Source organism: Symphodus melops (genome assembly GCF_947650265.1).
Source record: "Symphodus melops genome assembly, chromosome: 18".
Taxonomy (NCBI): domain Eukaryota; kingdom Metazoa; phylum Chordata; class Actinopteri; order Labriformes; family Labridae; genus Symphodus; species Symphodus melops.
In genome coordinates this window covers 4,136,428-4,154,136 of record NC_136708.1, presented here as the reverse complement: position 1 = coordinate 4,154,136, position 17,709 = coordinate 4,136,428, and the positions used below count along the sequence as shown (strand labels likewise).

General features: G+C 42.4%; 2 protein-coding genes and 1 long non-coding RNA gene across 3 annotated transcripts in view; 1 reads left to right on the top strand and 2 right to left on the bottom strand.

Annotated features, from left to right (window-relative positions):
• Positions 1-2,980: 2,980 nt before the first annotated feature.
• rab42a (RAB42, member RAS oncogene family a) lies at positions 2,981-8,317 on the bottom strand. Its single transcript, XM_079368137.1, has 2 exons — positions 7,979-8,317; positions 2,981-5,947 (listed from the first exon to the last, which is right to left on the bottom strand). The coding sequence occupies exons 1-2, from the start codon at positions 8,191-8,193 to the stop codon at positions 5,509-5,511; spliced, it is 654 nt and encodes a 217-aa protein (XP_079224263.1). The 5' UTR covers positions 8,194-8,317; the 3' UTR covers positions 2,981-5,508.
• A 1,331-nt stretch (positions 8,318-9,648) lies between these two features.
• LOC306839710 lies at positions 9,649-10,933 on the top strand. The gene is made up of 5 exons (XR_013781233.1): positions 9,649-9,745; positions 10,001-10,053; positions 10,227-10,284; positions 10,530-10,598; positions 10,783-10,933. It is a non-coding gene; the product is annotated as an uncharacterized lncRNA (long non-coding RNA).
• A 374-nt stretch (positions 10,934-11,307) lies between these two features.
• Positions 11,308-17,709, bottom strand: part of ctps1a (CTP synthase 1a) — a 219,296-nt gene continuing 212,894 nt past the window's right edge. Inside the window, exons 5-19 of the mRNA XM_079368525.1 lie at positions 17,608-17,708; positions 17,408-17,524; positions 16,044-16,127; positions 15,817-15,897; positions 15,564-15,715; positions 15,352-15,484; positions 13,912-14,000; positions 13,724-13,818; positions 13,549-13,611; positions 12,775-12,818; positions 12,600-12,696; positions 12,455-12,510; positions 12,261-12,357; positions 11,517-11,661; positions 11,308-11,429 (exon numbers count right to left, since the gene is read on the bottom strand). Coding sequence (XP_079224651.1) covers positions 11,345-11,429; positions 11,517-11,661; positions 12,261-12,357; positions 12,455-12,510; positions 12,600-12,696; positions 12,775-12,818; positions 13,549-13,611; positions 13,724-13,818; positions 13,912-14,000; positions 15,352-15,484; positions 15,564-15,715; positions 15,817-15,897; positions 16,044-16,127; positions 17,408-17,524; positions 17,608-17,708 — 1,439 coding nt within the window. The 3' untranslated portion in view covers positions 11,308-11,344. The remainder of the gene's footprint in view (positions 11,430-11,516; positions 11,662-12,260; positions 12,358-12,454; positions 12,511-12,599; positions 12,697-12,774; positions 12,819-13,548; positions 13,612-13,723; positions 13,819-13,911; positions 14,001-15,351; positions 15,485-15,563; positions 15,716-15,816; positions 15,898-16,043; positions 16,128-17,407; positions 17,525-17,607; position 17,709) is intronic.

Genomic DNA, 17,709 nt, shown 5'->3' with positions numbered 1-17,709 from the left:
ACAGATTACATATCCACATCTTCGACTATCTCTGTATACAACAATTTTAAGTCAAGCAGGCATTTCTTTCACATGATGAGTGCGGGGCGCCAGGATAAGCGATCACTAGCTGCCCCATGTGTTAAAAATTATGCTTCCGAAATCTCTTGATGGCGATTCCGCTGGAAAGGTGGATTTCCCCACCTCTCCAGTGCCAGACATGGCAGAAGCCCTTTTTAACACCACCCTTGAACGCCCCACATAATAAGCAGTACCAACATGTCCCTCACTCAGAGGTCGAAAGCAAAAACTAGTTCAGTGTTTCAGTTCGTTTAAAGCACGACATGTGAGATTTAACTTTATTAATAACCACTGTGTCTTTTATGAACCCAATAATTAACTAGTAACTGGCATTTACTTCATTTTAGTGCGTGGGTTTATCTGTCGCTAAGGATGATGGGTGAAAATGGGCGGGACCATCAAGTACAGTTAGCTCCTATTGGTCAAAATCTATGCGTCTGACAAATAGTGTTACGTTCAAGTAAGATTAGAAACTATAAATTTTAAATGTTTCTATTGATACGGCTTCACTCACTCAATACTTGTTAAAGACACAGGACGTTTGCAAATAGGAATACTCGGAATATTTTTTCAATTTGAATGGTTTAGTTACTCAGGATTTTTTTCTGTTTAAAATAAATTGTATTGTCATATTTAAAAAATCTGCTTTGATGACATATCTAACCGCATACGCTTTGAGTGTTTGTAATATCAAATATAATTTGCGTTCATGCTGAAATAAATATCTTCATTCTCAGATTATACATACTGATGTCATTTTAAAAAAACCGTCACAAACTTCCTGCTGATATAAACTGTTTAATTTTTTTCCCTGTCTTTTGCACTTTAAACCTGACTGTATCATCACGAAGCTATGCGAATATCATTATTGTTTCTAATGGAAGTTGGTGTCTCGGGCTTGATTTGGTTCATATCACTCCTAGGCAAAAACCCAAGTTTCCCCGTCAATGCACTGAACAAGGCAATGTAGGTCATGCTTATATTCCTTCAATTTGCCTGAAGAGGGCGCTAAACCACAATTAAAAATCATTGAGCCCAAACCATGTTTCATAGGACATCTATTTATTTTTTTAACCAATCAATAAAACACATCAAATGAAAGGCAAATACCTTATACCTAATATCTCAAATAAATAACATTTATTCAATAAAGCTGTGAGATGTGACCATGGGGATCAGGATCTGAATGGTTATGTGCTATGCACTCTCATGCAGGCCTTCCATCTGCACCTGTAATCTTGAACAGGAGCATTATTAGTGGATTAGTTTGGTTTTATTCAAAAGGAATAATAATAATAACAACATAAAACACCACCATCTAAAGGCGTAGTTCAACATTTTGGAAAATGTAATTTGCTTCCAATGTTAACCTAGCATTGAGGCTAAAAGGAGCTATCTGATTCAGTCCAGAGGTTTTTTATTTTTATTTTCTGTGCATGAAACACTCCTACATGTACTATTATCTCAGTGCATGTGGTTTTTCTTCAATGTGTACAGACTTACAGAGCAGTAAAAGCAGAAATGTAGCCGTAAGGAGTGTTTGCTGAGTTCCGTTTTTCTGACAATAAATTATTCCTCCCTTCTTTTGCACTACACTTGAACAGCACAGGGTTTCTTTATCATTCCTAACAAATTCACACCTCACTGTGGATGTCCCTGCACCCCTCTGTGAGCCGTCCAGAAATTACTCCAGCATGTGACATGAAGCAACCTCGTCTTTATGTTGCTGTTTGAACAAAAAAGGACACAGCTGCAATTGATCATTGAACAGGGGTTAATATTTTTAAAGTACCACGGGAACAGGTTTGCATTTTCCACTTTCTCACAATCTTTACGCAAAGTGAGCCACTTGGCAGCCTAGCTCCAATTGAGAATGGTGTCAATCTTACAAATGTTGAACTACTCCTTTAATATCATACATGAGAGCAAACTAGAACTGGAAAGAAGATTCTCACTCCTTGCAGTCCTTAACCTCAGGACAGTTGCATCCTGGCTCAACTTCTGTAATTTTCAACATTTTTTTGTTATTATTCTGATCCAGTCCCTTCATTAAACCTAATAAAGGAACATTTCCAAAATATTGAACTACTTCATTATGAAAGATGTTGGATAAAGGCCATTTTATCATCATCCCACAGTTTGCAGGATCATAGTCTGTAGGAATTTAAAAAAAAAAAAAAACAACGCTGCTGTAAAATCAACTGTTTAACACTGGTGGATATACTGGCATCTAGGTATGGTATTGACGCAGAGTCATAATATTTCCTCTAATAGAATCAATCTTTGAAAACTTGTCCTGCTGTCTTTTGGTGTTGTCCTTCCAATTGGATTTCCAACAGTCTTCCATCTTCAGGCTGTGTGGTGCAACAAGCCCCTCCGCTGTGCAGGCTGTGTCTATGAAAGGAAATCATGCTCACTGGAGAACAGTTTGCTAACAGCACAGCAATGACGGACACATTCAAACAATATACAAGTTAACCCTGTTTAGTAGATGAGCGCTGGAAGGTAGTCTTAGTCGTATTACAGTTGGACTCGATGAACGAATGGCGGTTTTGAACGTTACAAGGACATTTATCAAGGTTGATCAGAGCCCTCCTGTTTAAGGACACGAAATGAGAACATGTGATTGTCAGACAAACAAAAAACATCAAGTGTAGGCTATTTGTTGTTGTATACAATGAGTAAACCTAGCTTTAACAGGAAGCATGATGTTTGAATCTACACTGAAAGTAAGAATAAAGGGATGGTGCAAATGTCAAAGAATACATTCCTTATCAAATACAAAGCAGCGATAGTGTACAGTACATCCTGTGGATCACCCATACAGCCAATCAGCTCATGAGAAATGTCAGTTTGGTCACATGAATGCAAAAGTAAAAATGTTAATGCATAATCTTTTGCTGTTTACGTGTGTGAACAGTTCTTGTTTTGTGTGTGAGATGCTGGTGAAAGGTGAATAAGCAACGTGACAGGAAGTGGGTTCCCAGGCAACGTGAACTGTGGTGTATTGTATACACTAGGTCTGTAGACAACAGATTACTAGTGTCTCAAGTCGAACGCCTCCAGAGACTTAAAATCAATCATGATCCCCAGTGTCAAAGGTAGACTATCACTGCTGGAAGTTTGAGACGAAATTCCTTGTTCAGAACAGCCAGCTGAGCCTCACAGGCTCCACTACAGCTGACGTTAGTTGTGTCAAAGGTAGACTCACTCATGTACAAAGATAAGTCAATGGCCATTTTTTTAAACAAGTGTTATTGATCAATTTATTACACGCAGATGAATGTTCTGGATTTAAAAGTCAACCGATGCAGGCAATCATTTCTGAAACAGACTCATTGTCATGAGAAGGAAACCAGAGTTCTGATTGCCTTGGGACCAAGTTTAAAATCTCAGCAACAACACTTCTTCATAATATTTAGTACTCTCCTAATCGTGCATTAAGCTGTGCAAGGCTAGAAAGCAGCTTTGCCTAACGCAGTGCAAAAAGAATACATCAGCATTTTAAAGCTCCAGTAAAATCAAAACAGATGTTCAGCTTGCTTTATCAAATATTTCTCACTTTGGCTGTCGGTTATATTTCAGCATTTGGCCCGGCAATGTCAAGAAAGTTGTTCCATTAGTAGTTTTAAAAAGTATATTAGAACATCAAAAGTGATAATGATTTATCTTATGCATCTAATGAAACTGGGTTTTTTTTCTAAATGTTGACTTTAAATTCTTCAAACTATGGACCGTGAAGCGAGGGGTAGAACTATTTTTTTAAGATTTCCAATCAGAACATTCCCACATTGGATGGGTAAAATAAAAAAGAAGTAAGTGGGAGATGTGAGCAGAAATCCAACTTCAGCACTGTTGGATACTTTAAACCTTAATCAACATCCACTGTCCTCAGTGGCATGTTGTTTTTTTTACAGGGAAAAATGTAAATATGCAGAATCAAATATCTCTCTGCTAGCTTACAGTTGGGTGCATTTTCATCTATGGAGGGAGCCAGACTTGCAGTTTACTCCTGCCTTCAGTCTTAGTGCTAAGGTATCTTAATTAGCTCAAGCTTTATACCAAACACACAGAAATGGAGCAGTTACAAGTTCCACATCTGACTCTACAGAAGCAAGCAAAACGACTTGTTCCCCCCAAATACATGACTGTTCTTTTAGAGATCAAAACAAGCAACTTCGTCAGGCAGAAATGTGCAACAGGAGTCACTAATGAGACATGTGAGCCACCCAAAACCCTAATCCAAGATTCTGAGCCTTAAAGCACTGGTCTGCTGAGACTCTAGTGAATTTGGACGACTGCAAAATCCACGATAAAAGAAATCCTTCAAAGCTTTTGAAAGATCCTGCACTTGAAAGACTGCCTTTCTGCGGAATTAAACTCAAGTTTTTTTTTCTCCTGACACCTCTTGAACACAGCATAAGAGAGGTCCACAAAAGCAGCACAGATCTACACGACAGGATTTAATGAGTTGGCATCAGCTCCCGTCTGAATGGAATATTACTTCTGTGAATTGAGAACAAAAGAAGCTGCTGTTTGTCTGAGACACAAACAGCTGCAGGTGATAATCAAACTCCCGGTTTTTTTTCCCTCAGTCAGACTCAGCTTCACTTCAGCTGACGGATCCTTTAAAGGTCTGATGATGACTGACGGCTGACACGCTGGATGTCTTGCTCCTGTTGATGCTATCACACAATGACCTAAATGGGACTGTCTACCTCCATTAAAATGGCCTATTTTTATATGTATACATCTAAACTAGAATTATCTCTATTCTTTACAAAAACATTAATCATCTATTCAGAGAATGAGTCAGTTTGGCGTCAGTGCACATACAGCTTACAGTAGCACGGCGTAGCACATTGATTAACATGGAGAGTGCACTGTGTCTGCTCACATCATTATTTAAATAACTTTTCTGTGACCCTCTTTTATCTCGATAGATTTCACTATTATTTACAAGTTTACAGTCACAAACGATCGCAGGGAAAAGCATTGCGCACACTTTGACAGGTAGAAACCCACAATAGAGGCCAGACAAGAGGACATCACAGTCCATCCATTTCTCTGCACCTTCAGTATGCTCACAAGTCCATCAACCCCAAGAGCTGTGTAAAGGAGTATTGGCCACATACTAAGCTAAGTCCACTACATGATCCCGTCTGTAGCATTTATGAACCCAACGAGGTCGCAAACAGGCTGTTTCATGCTACACCGTGTGAGTGAAGAGATACAACTTCAAAGATACACAACCCTCGTCTTAGATCAAACTCCAGTAGTCAGAAGACCCTGAACACAGAAAGGGCACGAAGCACAAGGTGAGGAGGTGATGGATGGTGAGATCAGGGTGCTGAGCCTGAGAGACTTGGTTTCGATGGGACGGCTGTGAGACGAGGTGAGCTCTTGGTGTGACGAGAAGACAGTGTTTGGACACAAGAGAGTTCGAAGTCAGCAGTGGCAGCCCTTTTCCGCCGTCGCAGTTGCCAGCTCCTCTTCGTCCTCCGGGTAGAGGACCTTGGCAGTGAGGCCGCTCTTCACTCCATCCCATCCGTCGCGGGTGACTATCTCCCCCATCTTCATCAGCTCGTAGATGTCCCTGGTCAGCAGCTCGAAGGCTCGGTCCACGTTGCTGTTGCACTTGGCGGACGTCTCCACGTAGCGGATGCCGAGCTCGGCCGCCAGCTGCTCCGCCTCGTCCCGGCTCACCTTGCGATCCTTGTTGAGGTCGCTCTTGTGGCCGATGAGGATGTAGACCATGTGGTGAGGCAGGATGTGCTCACTCACCTCCTTATGCCACTCCTTCACATGCTCAAAGGTCTTCCTGTTGGTGAGATCGAAGACTAGCAGCCCACCCACGGAGTTACGGTAGTATGATGTTGTGATGGACCTGTTGAGTAGATACATAAACGGTTAAGTCTTGTCAAAGGAAAGTTTGAAGTCTGCAGTGAAGACAAACGTGAGTAGACTTAAGAAACCCATCAAGTTTGACAACAGAATAATAAAACACTATCATGCCTGGGTTTGTATTATCACCATGAGCTTCACAAAGCTGTAAGGTCAGGCCCCGCTTAGCTCGACCCGGTGATTCCTAAGATAAAACACCAACCATCTGCATTCTTTCCAGCTTCAGGGATTGTTAATCTGTCTCCAAAGAGCTCTAACAAGACACACGACGGCTGCAATCTGGAGTACCACAGCAGTGTTAAATTGTTTGGATTAACTTGTAATCGAGTTGGTCGAAGGCACGACAAAGAATAAACTCGCCAAAATGCATGAATGACATTCATTTCAAAATGTGTTTAATTGTAATTTAATTGCTAAGTGGTTCTACTGTGTGTGTTTCTGGGGCAAGTTGAAACATTTAGGCATTATGAGAAACATATGTGAATATATTGACATTGAAGTAATGAAAATGTAACACTAGAATTTAACACATGGTCACACGAAAGGCACTGAAATGTGATTAAAAAAACCCTATACTCCACAAAAAGTCAAAGTATAGCTTCTTTGAATTGTGCAGTAATGATGCTGCATGCACTTTAAACCTTCATTCTTTCTAAAGGTCAACGGGCCTTAATTTGAAAGGACAGAGTGGATAGAGTAGGAAACCAGTGGGGAGAGGGGCGAATAGGCGAAAGACTCAAACCCAGGCCACCTGCTTGTTTGTAGACTTTCCTCCGTACATGGGGCCAACAGTGTCCAAGTAGCCGATTAAAAATTTTAATGATTACTTAAAAACATTTCCTGATCCACATGCATCTCATTCCAAATGTTCATGAAGTCTTCTCGGGTACATTCGGATGTTCGTTCTGTAAATTATGGTCCCATTAAGAATGAATGAGGTGGTGATATTAGTATATGATTTGCAGCATTACCCGTGTTTGACAAGACTACCACCCTTACCTGTCAATGATAACCAAAGCAATTTATATCAACCTTCCATTCCCAATATGGTCACTTCCTGTTCTGGAAAACAAGATGGCTACAGCCAAAACACCAAACGAGTCTTTCATTCAGAATATCTGTCCATGTCCAGATAAGAGATGATATGGCAATGTCAAATTTGAATGTGAACTCCACGGACAAAAAAAAAAAAGGTTCAGCAATTTGCATTTGAATTAAATTGAATTGATTATGTGCCCCAAAACGTGACAGACCCAGGGATTGTTGACCCTCTCTACACCAAGTCTGGTAATGATCTGACAGGATTTCGGATTTAGACAGTGCAGTGCAAGGGGTATATTTGTTTTGGGTTTTTTTTTTTAATAAAGCTGGCTGATTCCACAAAACCATTCTCCAAGTTAAAAGAGAAGTGGAAGTCTTATGTGGTGAAGCCTGACAGGAAAACACCCTCTGATGCTTTGGCTTCAAACGAGAAAAGCAGATCTGAGAGCAGGAGAGCTGCATCTCCAGACACAGAGGTACTTTAAAGGAAATTACGCATGACAGCCGGGACACACCGTGAAACAGAACAAGCAACAGGGCAGGCTAGATGAATGTCAAACACTAGATCTGAGAACACAGTTGTTATACTGTAAGTGTGTAGCACTGGAGATTGTGGAGTCTGTATCTCAATCTGAGTCAATCCGAGGCCTAAACATGAGGAGGCTGCTCATCATCCAACCGTGAATGAACGCAATGATGCAACTCCATTTTTGCTATTAGAATAAAGGCGAGGGCACCAGCAGATCGAGGCCAATATCATTTCCTTTCCCCACTGTCCACACTCATTTCATTACAGCACAACAAGGGGGGGAATGGCCTTAATTCAATTTAAAGGGTTTCATTTTATTTTGAGCCAAACACGACAGCGAGCATAGGCCTGATGCATGATTAAACGCCAAATCACCTCGGTGAAGGATAGTCGTCACAATCACTTAGGAGATCATACATTTAGCCTAGGCCAATTAATATTTACCTAAATCGTTCCTGTCCAGCAGTGTCCCAGAGCTGGAGCTTTATTTTCACCCCGGGCTCGACATCAAGCGAGCGGGCATAGAAATCTACTCCGACCGTCGGATCCGCCACATCGCTGTAGATTCCGTCCGTGAAGCGCTTCAGCAACGACGACTTCCCCACTGTTGAATCCCCGAGTAAAATGATCCTGAACTGGTATTGCCACAAAATATCCATGGCATGACTAGAAGAACGGGGATGCCTGCGACGAGCGTGTGTGTGGATGTATGTGTATAAGTGTGTAAGTGTGTGTGTGTGAAACAAAGCCCTGTGCGCGCTGTGTTTACATGAAGCCCCGCTCCCCCTGCTCCTCCTTCTGCTCACAGACGCTGAGCAATCATGTGATAGATTTACCTATGCACTACTACACATGACATTTGACCACAACTATACACTTGCTGCAGACGTGAATGAGCCAGTTGTGCTTTAAAGTCAGCGATGAGCCCTTGTTTGACTTTAAGGACACTTGAAAACGTAAATTATGGCCGTATCTTACACAGAAGCTATCTGGGCTATCTGTAGCCTCCTCGCAGGAGGAATTTCGCACCAAGAGGATTTTTTTGGCAACTTTGCGTGAAATTTCTGCAGATAATTTCACTTTACTTAACGTTTAATTAAAAACGCCATGCTAAAACAGCTGTACATCTGTAATACGACACACTGCACAGTCGTTATCACAGGCAGACGGTCAATATTTGTAGGCAGGCTGCTGTCCGTGGTTCTGAAGTAGCCAATGTTTGACAGACTATTTCCGGTGTTTCTCTTCAGTGTATTCACGTATTTGCACACAGAATTTACAATTGTCTTCTCATAGGAAGACAGAATAGATTTATTGAATTTTAAAATCTGTTTTTGTTGGTACACCTGTGTCTGGGCTAACTTAACAATTACCCCAAAGGGAGCACGACTAAGAAACGTGTTTTAAACTACATGTCCCATCATGCCATTGTACAACGTCAGCCAATCGGCGACCTGCTGCTTGGCGCGAGCGTATATATAAGTCCATGGAACACTCCTTTCAGTCTCTTCCTCTTCGACTCCTTCACAAGGACACTGTGCGGCTGAAAAGATTTGGTAAGGCCGTGAGTCTTAATATTTTCAGTAATTAAAATAAAATGTTCGTTAAATAAGTTGTTATGATGTTGATGAGATTTGTATAGAAATACAGTCCGAGCTATTCGTTGGTTTGGGCTACAAATAGCGTTTTTGTTTAAACGTCCTAAAGTTATCTCGGATAGCTGCTAGCCATGTGGCGTGAGTTATAACCTCATGGCACGTTTAATGAGTTTATTTTTTATTTTTTAAAGTCTTTTCCATGTTAAGCTAAATCGTGTAACTTAAAACAAATAAAACGTGGGCTAAATGTTGTACTTTTAAGCTGCTCGTTAATGCTAGCCATCCACGTGGTTAGGTCCTCTGCAAGTCACTGCTTCAAACTGCAATGCCCATAATGCAATATTACAAACAAAGTTTGCGTTGTTTCATCAAAGTAACGTTTCTCAAGGTTAGGAACTTTGTGTGCCTTATTTGGTAAATGGGTTTGCTTTAGAGTAATTTACTCATTTTGGAAATGAATGATCCGTGTTGCATTTTAGGTCTTTAATTCTCGTTAATAGTTGAATTTGGATGTTTTGGTCAAACGTGCGCGTTCAATTAAGTCCTTGTCATCTTACAGGGTGAAATCATATCTCGGAGAATTTCCAACCATGGGTGTCTGCATGAGCAGCAGGTATGTTGAGTTTTCTTCCCCATGACTTTCTTTACATCAGGCTCCTATCGAAGCCGTTCGTGCTCTCCTGTAGCAGCGATCGGTCAACAGGATGCCGAGAGGATTACTTTCACCGACGGTCGCTGTTCAGTTTGCAAATAACTGCTCAAGCAACATTAAGGGGAAGGACAAACTGAAAGGAATTTTTTTTTTTATAAAGCCACTGAATATATATAACCTTATGTTGTCTAAACCATGTTATTTGTCTTTATGCAGGTATTTCACACTGATGAAGGAAGGAGGAAAAACCGAAAATGCATCACATGACGGTAATTTCTTCAGCCTGAAGTTAAAGAACTAGTTTTGGCTGTGATGACAAACTTGCCCTCACTGAGATACGGCTTGATTGAGACATTTATAACTGAGCCACATTTTCTAGAGTTGCAATGAGTACAGTAGGAAAATATTTGTGGAAACTGATTTTTCTGTATTCCTCTGCTAGGTGATCCTGCAGGATGACCACCAGGAGCGTGACTCCAATAAAGACGTCTGCTGTTAAGGTACACTTCAACTATTGTCAGAGTTGAACGCATGCTATCCTAAGGACCTGGGCTTGTGTAGTAGCCCGTGGTTCTCCAAATGTGTGCAAGAAAATAGGGTGGTCTTTGACTGCTGTGGCCTCTTGTGCCTTAAGCGGCCACTCAACTGTCCGACAGTCATGTTTGTTGATGCAGCAGTGAAGAATATAAGGTACACAAGTCAACTTTAGTTAATGTCTCTAGCTAACGGTTTTCTTCTCCTGTAGGCATCAGTGAGCTCATCTGCTCGTTGTCTGGTATGAGAGCTGCCTGTGCTGTGTCCCTGGCTTGTGCAGGTATGTCAAAATTCTTTGCTCTGATGTGTTTTTTTTTTTTTCCTTCTACTGATCCATGATGATCACACAACTCAAGAGGACTGTTGGATGAAGCTTGCGGATATGGGACTGAGATCAGCCTTTTTAACTTATGAGGCACAAATGGCGTGGAACTGCACTAATTAAGATTTTTCCTTAATTTCAGGCTGAGCACCATGATGGGGAGGAGTCCTACCAGGAGTGTCCATGTACAGCACTGCAGGCCATCTGTTTATCTTGGTTCTTCACGAGTTTATTGAGAGGAAAGAATTGTAATCAAGATGAACTGTTAAATGAAATAAAAACATGAAACTACATTTGAATGCTTATGTTTTTATTTTACTTATAAGAAATTAACCATTTGAATAAGGTAACTGCAGCCCATTGTAGTAATATTCACAGCAAGGCCCCAGTGTATTTGTCCACATGCAATACAAGATAAGTTTCAGTTCCATTATTAACCCCATGAGGCAATGAGTGCTCCAAGTGTTCGAGCACAGGAGCAGCGAACTGCACACACCCTGACAGCAATTCAGGAGTAAGTGTCTTGCCCAAGGACAGATGTGTTGCTCGCAGGAGCTGGGGATAGAACTCTCGACCTTCCTGTCGAGACGATGACTCTACCCACAGTGGTACCATAACTAGAGTTCTTTACAAAATGTTTCTGACTCAGTATAGTGTAACATTGAGGTTCATTGGTAAAAACTTTATTGACTTTTAGAGCAGACTCATTCACTTGAGATGGAAGGTAGTTTAAGCTCTGATATCTCCGAGTCTGGGCTGCTGCTGCCGCTCCGGTCGCTGTATGTATCCCTGCATCCAACAAACAGAATTCGAACATCAGACCTGATAAAAACAGTGTTCAAGCTAATCTGTGTAAATATGATGCTGTATGGTTACCTAGGAGACAGACGGCAGCCCTTCTGTAAGTAGCTCTGGATCTTTCCAGCAGCAGCAAGCAGTAAACCGAAATATGGAGGCGACGGCTTGATGGGTCGAGAAGTGAACTCTGGATGGTACTGCACTCCGACAAAGTACGGATGATCTGGGAAAAGGAAAAAAAATATTTAAAAAGGGGATTCCTGAAGCTGAGGGTTACTCAGTGTTATATTTGCAACCATCCAGGGAGCCACTCAAACAGGACTAAGCGGGCCTAACCACGGTTATTTCTTACACTTGTTATACAGCTTAATGCATGTTTGACAAATGCTGAGTTTACCAGACAGGCGGACTGAAGGAAAAAAAAATTAGGGACGCACTCAAGTTCACGTCCGTACATGGTAGGACATGAAATCTACTTAGCGTTTTATTCTAAGTCCTTTCAGTCAGACACAGCGGTAACACTCCATAATGAAAGCTATGTATAGCAGGGTGAAGCCTGCGAGGGCATGGTACATACTGTCGAGTGTGAGTGAGCTCAAGAGTGCATACAAACATTACAGAGAAGGACATATTATAAATGGAAAAGCTCTCCTTGATGTGATGAAATAATCAGACGTGTTTGTTTCATTTGACGAGGACTGATAATCAACAGCTCGCTGGAACAACTTCTGAACTACAAAATATGAACCCGAGGTAAACAAACACCCGCGTGACATTTGATATGAGAATTGATCTGAAGATAAAATGTTGAACGTTTCGTACCATCCAGCTCTATGACCTCCATTCTTTCCCCTTCCACGTCTTGACCTACGAAGCGGAAGCCCTTCTCCTCAAAGTGACTCGTGAGCTCAGGGTTGACCTGGACATGAACAAAATCAAACATTCAAGGTTCAGAACTGAAGAACAGTCAAAGAGGCAAGGTACACTGCTCGGGATAAACAGAGAGGTAAACAAACCTCAAAGCGATGTCTGTGCCTTTCATCCACATACTCTGCATCTCCGTAAAGTCTGCCTGGAATACAAACGCAAGGCAGGTACATCAACACATCGACTTCGCTCTTCAACTCAACTTCAAGAGCGGTTTCTTCGTTCTTCACTCACGTATCACGCTGTTGGTTGTCTTGAAAATGGTCCGCCTCTTTCCGAGCCTCATAGTCCCGCCCATCTGTCCCGGGTTGTGTTCTGGCATATCGATCACCTGTAAAGGTCAAACATTACACTGAGGACCAAACACGTGTCAGGCCCGACAGTCTTACACTGAATCAACAGAACTTACCACAGGGTGTTTTGATTCTGGGTGGAATTCAGTAGAGTTGGCATCTTAAAAAAAAAAAAACGACACGAAAGGTTTAATGTGGAGTGCACTGGGAGGAAGTAGCTGCTACATTAAAAAGGAACAGTATGACTTTTTCATTCCTGTAGAATCAAAATTAAAAAACTGCTGTTTGGCGGCACACCTTCAAACCCCTTCCCCACTCACAGGAAGTAGTTGGGATATAAAGCACCATGAAGTAAAAGCTGCAGACAAAATGATCCTCTGCTCGAGCTGCCGGTGGCCTGCATTGTTGTGTTAGCCGGCTAAAGTTAGCATACTTTAGTTAAATCATGATAAAAATGTTTCTAAAATAAAACAAAAGCTGGCTGTTGTAGGGAGCTTTTGCATGAACAATAACAGCGCCACACATGCATCAAGTCTCCATGACAACTGTCTCCTGACATTAGCTGCTGTGTGATCGGACACTGCTCCGTTGTTTTTTTTACGTTTCATATACATGATCGATTTGATTCTCCCACTATATGCAGCATGTTTGCCCTCTCTCTAACTTTGTCTGGATGATCAGCTTACTCGTGATCGAGGCCCCACTAACAGCTCCAATCAGAATCTCATCGGAGTATCTTTCAGGAGTGCACATGTAATGAACTGCTAAAGCCAAGTGAAGCTCTGTTCAGCTCCACCTTCGACACAGTCCGACTGTTATTTAGTTTTTCACTTTAACTAGAAACAGTAGATGACTCTCTTTGATTGATTTCGTTGGAGGAGAGTTCCTACCTTCCCAGCCGAGCACGTTCCTGGCAAATTCACACACAGCCAGCTGCATGCCCAGACACACACCTGCAGAGACGGACAGCAGAAGAGTGGTGCGTTCACTGACACTGTCGTTCATTTCAACGTGACAAATCAGAGCAGGAGATCACAGCATTCAGCACAAAGTAAGCTTGTCTACCTAGAAAAGGCTTCTTCTGCTTTCTGGCCCAGTTAATAGCATGAATCTTTCCTTCAGTTCCTCTGACACCAAAACCTCCAGGGACCAGGATGCCACTGTGGACAGAGGAGGGGAAACCACTTAGACAATCTCATCAACATGTTTTACCTTCAAAAAAAAAAAAAAGAGTAAAGTTCCTCAGCACTCACTCGGCACTGCAGAGCTTCTGCCACGCTTCGTGGTATTTCACTGGTTCCTCCTGCAGAGTGCTCGGCTCCAAATGTGCCGAGTCTATATACTGAGGAGGAGAGACACAAAGACTTCAGAGGAGAGGTCTACAGAGTTCAAGTTAGTCAACGTGATACATTTATATGACTCCAGATCCTGCACGCTGAAGGACTGTAGTGGATGGAAGACATTCTGACCCTCTAACATCCTGTGACGTCATAAAGTTGTTTTCATACATGCACAAATCTCTTTACCACAATTTGAATCAAACTGTGACTTGTGTTTTTTAACTTGTACTAACATCTAAACACTTTACTCTCTGCTCTTCCTTATATCTAACTGTGCTAACACTCTTGACACTTTATTCTTTGCTGCTCTGTGTCCCCTTGAATTGTCCCCCGGGGACGAATAAAGTTTTTTGAATTGAACTGAACTTCCCAGCTTGAGATTAATAAAGTATCTATCTACCTATCTATCTTTAGTTGGACGAAGTTTTATCCACTGTGTGAGAGTTGTTTGAACACGGCAGGTTTCAGAGCGGACAGGGAAAATGAATTTTATTTCCCAGCACTGGTTGAGACTGTTGATAAATCCAAACCGGGTTAGTCTGCACTACACACAAACTGGCTTGTGGCTCTTTTCTCATGTCATTCCCTGCTCGCTCTTTCTCTGACTTCCCACAATAAAAGACATTTAAAGCTCAAAAATATATCTTTCAAAACAGAACAATAAAATCTCTCCTGCACCGACTTCTCAGAGTACCAGAGTCATGATGACAGGTGGATGTGACCATGAGTGGGGGTGTTGTTCCTGTAACCTAGCCTTACTTATATGTTGAGCAGCAGCTAAGCCCTTTCCTTCACAAACATGTCTTTTCAAATCAGGGGGCGGCAGATCATGAAGACGATGTGGGAAAACTAAAACAAAGAGTCCGACTCAATGGCTTTTTTCCCGCTTGGCTTGTTTGTGAAAATATTCACTTACAAAACAATGTGATCTCTGCTGGAGTCACAACGCGTCGTCCTCCTGATTTTCTCCAAACACAAAAAAAAGATCCTAATTTCTGTTCTGCAACCTGAAAACTAACATGAAGATTTACAAACATGGACAGTTTGTGATGAGCAACAGATATGACCTGTCTCTCTCTCTCTGATCAGATCCAGAAACTATTACCAACACGAGCTCAAGTGGTGCATGTCATCTGCGAGGCGATCGGATTTCAATGCTGATTGTCCCTGGCTATTGTTCCTATCTATTCCATCTGTTTCTATGTCCGGGTGTTGTGTCTCATCAGATAATGTGCGAAATCAGGAATTCTTCTACTCTTTAAGCTTGTATTGTTTTGCACTTTAACGTTTGAAGACATTGTTAGAACAGGATGTTAAGCGGTGAGGCTTCATCATTGCTCGCTGTGTTCATACCTTGACCTCTAATTTATGGCTGATGGCGAGGGCCGAGTGCTCCAGAGCTTTGATGACTGAAGCGTAGGAGTCTGAAAACTTTGTGTACTTCCCCACCAGAGCGATGGAGCAGTGCTCCAGCAGCCTGTCCGACCTGCCAGGACACAACGTCTGTCAGTGTGGAAAACCGTGGGCAGCAGAGAACGCCACCGTGCCGTGTTCTTTGTTCTCACCGGTCAGACATCTCCTTCCACTTGGTCAGCAGTCTCCTGGGCCGGGTCTCGATGGGCATGTTGAGTCTCCGGCTGAAGTAGCCCACCACACCCTGATTCTCCAGCAGTAGAGGTACTCTGTAGATGGAGGAGACGTCGTGCACACAGATGACCTGTGCCGAGACACGTCAGTGAGTTTGCAGTCGTTTTGAGGTTGTTGTTTTTTGTGCTCAGCTCAGTCAAAGAGGAAAAGAGAGGGAATCGTTGATGTTACCTGTTCGGGTTCGACATGGCAGAACATGGAGATCTTTTCTTTCACCGAGTTCTCCAGAGCCGCGGAGCAGCGGCACATGATCTGACGGCAGAGAGAACCGGACAAAGTTAACCTCCTGACTACTGTAGTTTACAACTCAAACTTATTACATAGAAAAGTCACACACAGAAAGGGAGCATTTGAAAAAAGAAGGAAGGAAGGAGGAGTGAGGACGGCAGGTGACTCACCAGATCCGGGGACAGACCCAGTCCTCTCAGCTCTCTGACGCTGTTCTGGGTTGGTTTGGTCTTCTGCTCTCCTGTTGCACTGGGCTGCTCAGAACAATGAAGACACATAAAAAGGTGATTAACCCAACAATATACGATATATTTTGAGAGAATCTAGAGGTGATTGGAGCTTCTCTCTGTGGTGTCGCTTAAACGCTACATCATGTTGGTTGTGCTGTTTGTGAAGATCTGTCTCGTCATATTTTCACACAATTTCTGTCTCGTCTTCTATCTTCTCAGCTCTTTTATTTTCTGACCTTGACACCTGTGAATCGATGTTTTACTCCCTCATGACTACCGTAAATTCCGGACTATAAGCCGCTACTTTTTTCTCACACTTCGAGCACTGCGGCTTCTACTCCGGTGCGGCTAATGCATGGATTTTTTATGGGGGACAATGAGCTTCTGCCGCAAAAACATTTGACTTCGTCACGTCGGATCTTAATATCAGTCATTTTGCGCTTCATGCACGCACCCTCATCATGGAAAACACACGGAGAAATACATATGATGCAGCTTTCAAGTTAAAGGCGATCGACCTGGCTGTCAAAGAAGCTAACAGAGCTGCTGCACGTTAAGATGACACTGACAGCGACAACAGAGACTGAGGAAGTGAGTAATGAAGTCATTCTGAGGCAGTGAATGGATGGACTTTTTCTTGTGAAATATATTACGGTCATCTTTTTCATCAGCCGTGTTACAGACACCGTCGGCTAGGCTTCGTATTGTAACGGTTCATGTTGTAAAGTCAGTAGTTGATAATGTGTTCATAATTCCGATTATGTGGAGAGTCAGTGAATGCACCAGCGAGAACGTGTTGAGTGGCTGTATGAGAGAACGCTGGGGGAGAGAGTTGGATTGTTACGGCAAGTTATGTGTTGCTCTCTGCTGTAAACGGCGTGGTCACGGCCGACAGTGATCGGGTTATTAAAAGTTATTATTTGAACGCTCTCGTCGTCCTTTAACGTCCGTACGGACGCTACAGTATTTGCGGATGTTACCGGTAGCCTACGTCTGTGTAAATAGCTCTTGTTATAGCGTGGACACCTGCGGCTTATAATCAAGTGCGGCTTATATATGTATAAATACATTTATTTACTTATTTTTAGCCGGTGCGGCTTATATCCAGGTGCGCTCAATAGTACGGAATTTACGGTAATCTTTACATCCTTAGTGGGGTTGAATCAATGTCTTCCATATACACTAAGTTCAATGTGCTCCCACTTATCAATTAATTGAGCCGTCAGGATCTACTTTTTAACCCTAATTGTAAAACGTTACAGATAGTCAGTGGGTGGGGGGGACACGTGGCGTTGCTCTCTTACCTGTGGTATTAAGCTGACGTGAATGTTACAGAAGTTCTCTCTCTTCACTTTAAACTGGAACTGCCTGAAGGCCTCGATGAAGGGCATACTCTCGATGTCTCCCACGGTGCCTCCTAACTGCAAACACAAACACGATCAGTGGGAAGCCTTCTGTCTCAGCAGGGCCGTTCGGGGGTTAAATAATAACAAACTCGGCTTACCTCTATGACACAAACTTGAGGTTCAACATCGTCGTCATCAACGGGTACTTTAGCCTGTTTCATGACCCACTCCTGAATGGCGTCGGTGATGTGCGGCACCAC

What these genes read in the sequence shown, in the direction of transcription:
- rab42a (XM_079368137.1), bottom strand. Translation starts at nt 8,193, where the DNA reads ATGGATATTTTGTGGCAATACCAGTTCAGGATCATTTTACTCGGGGAT. An exon ending in GCTGGACAGGAACGATTTAG is followed by an intron (nt 5,948 to 7,978) that starts GTAAATATTAAT and finishes TCTACTCAACAG; the next exon opens with GTCCATCACAACATCATACT.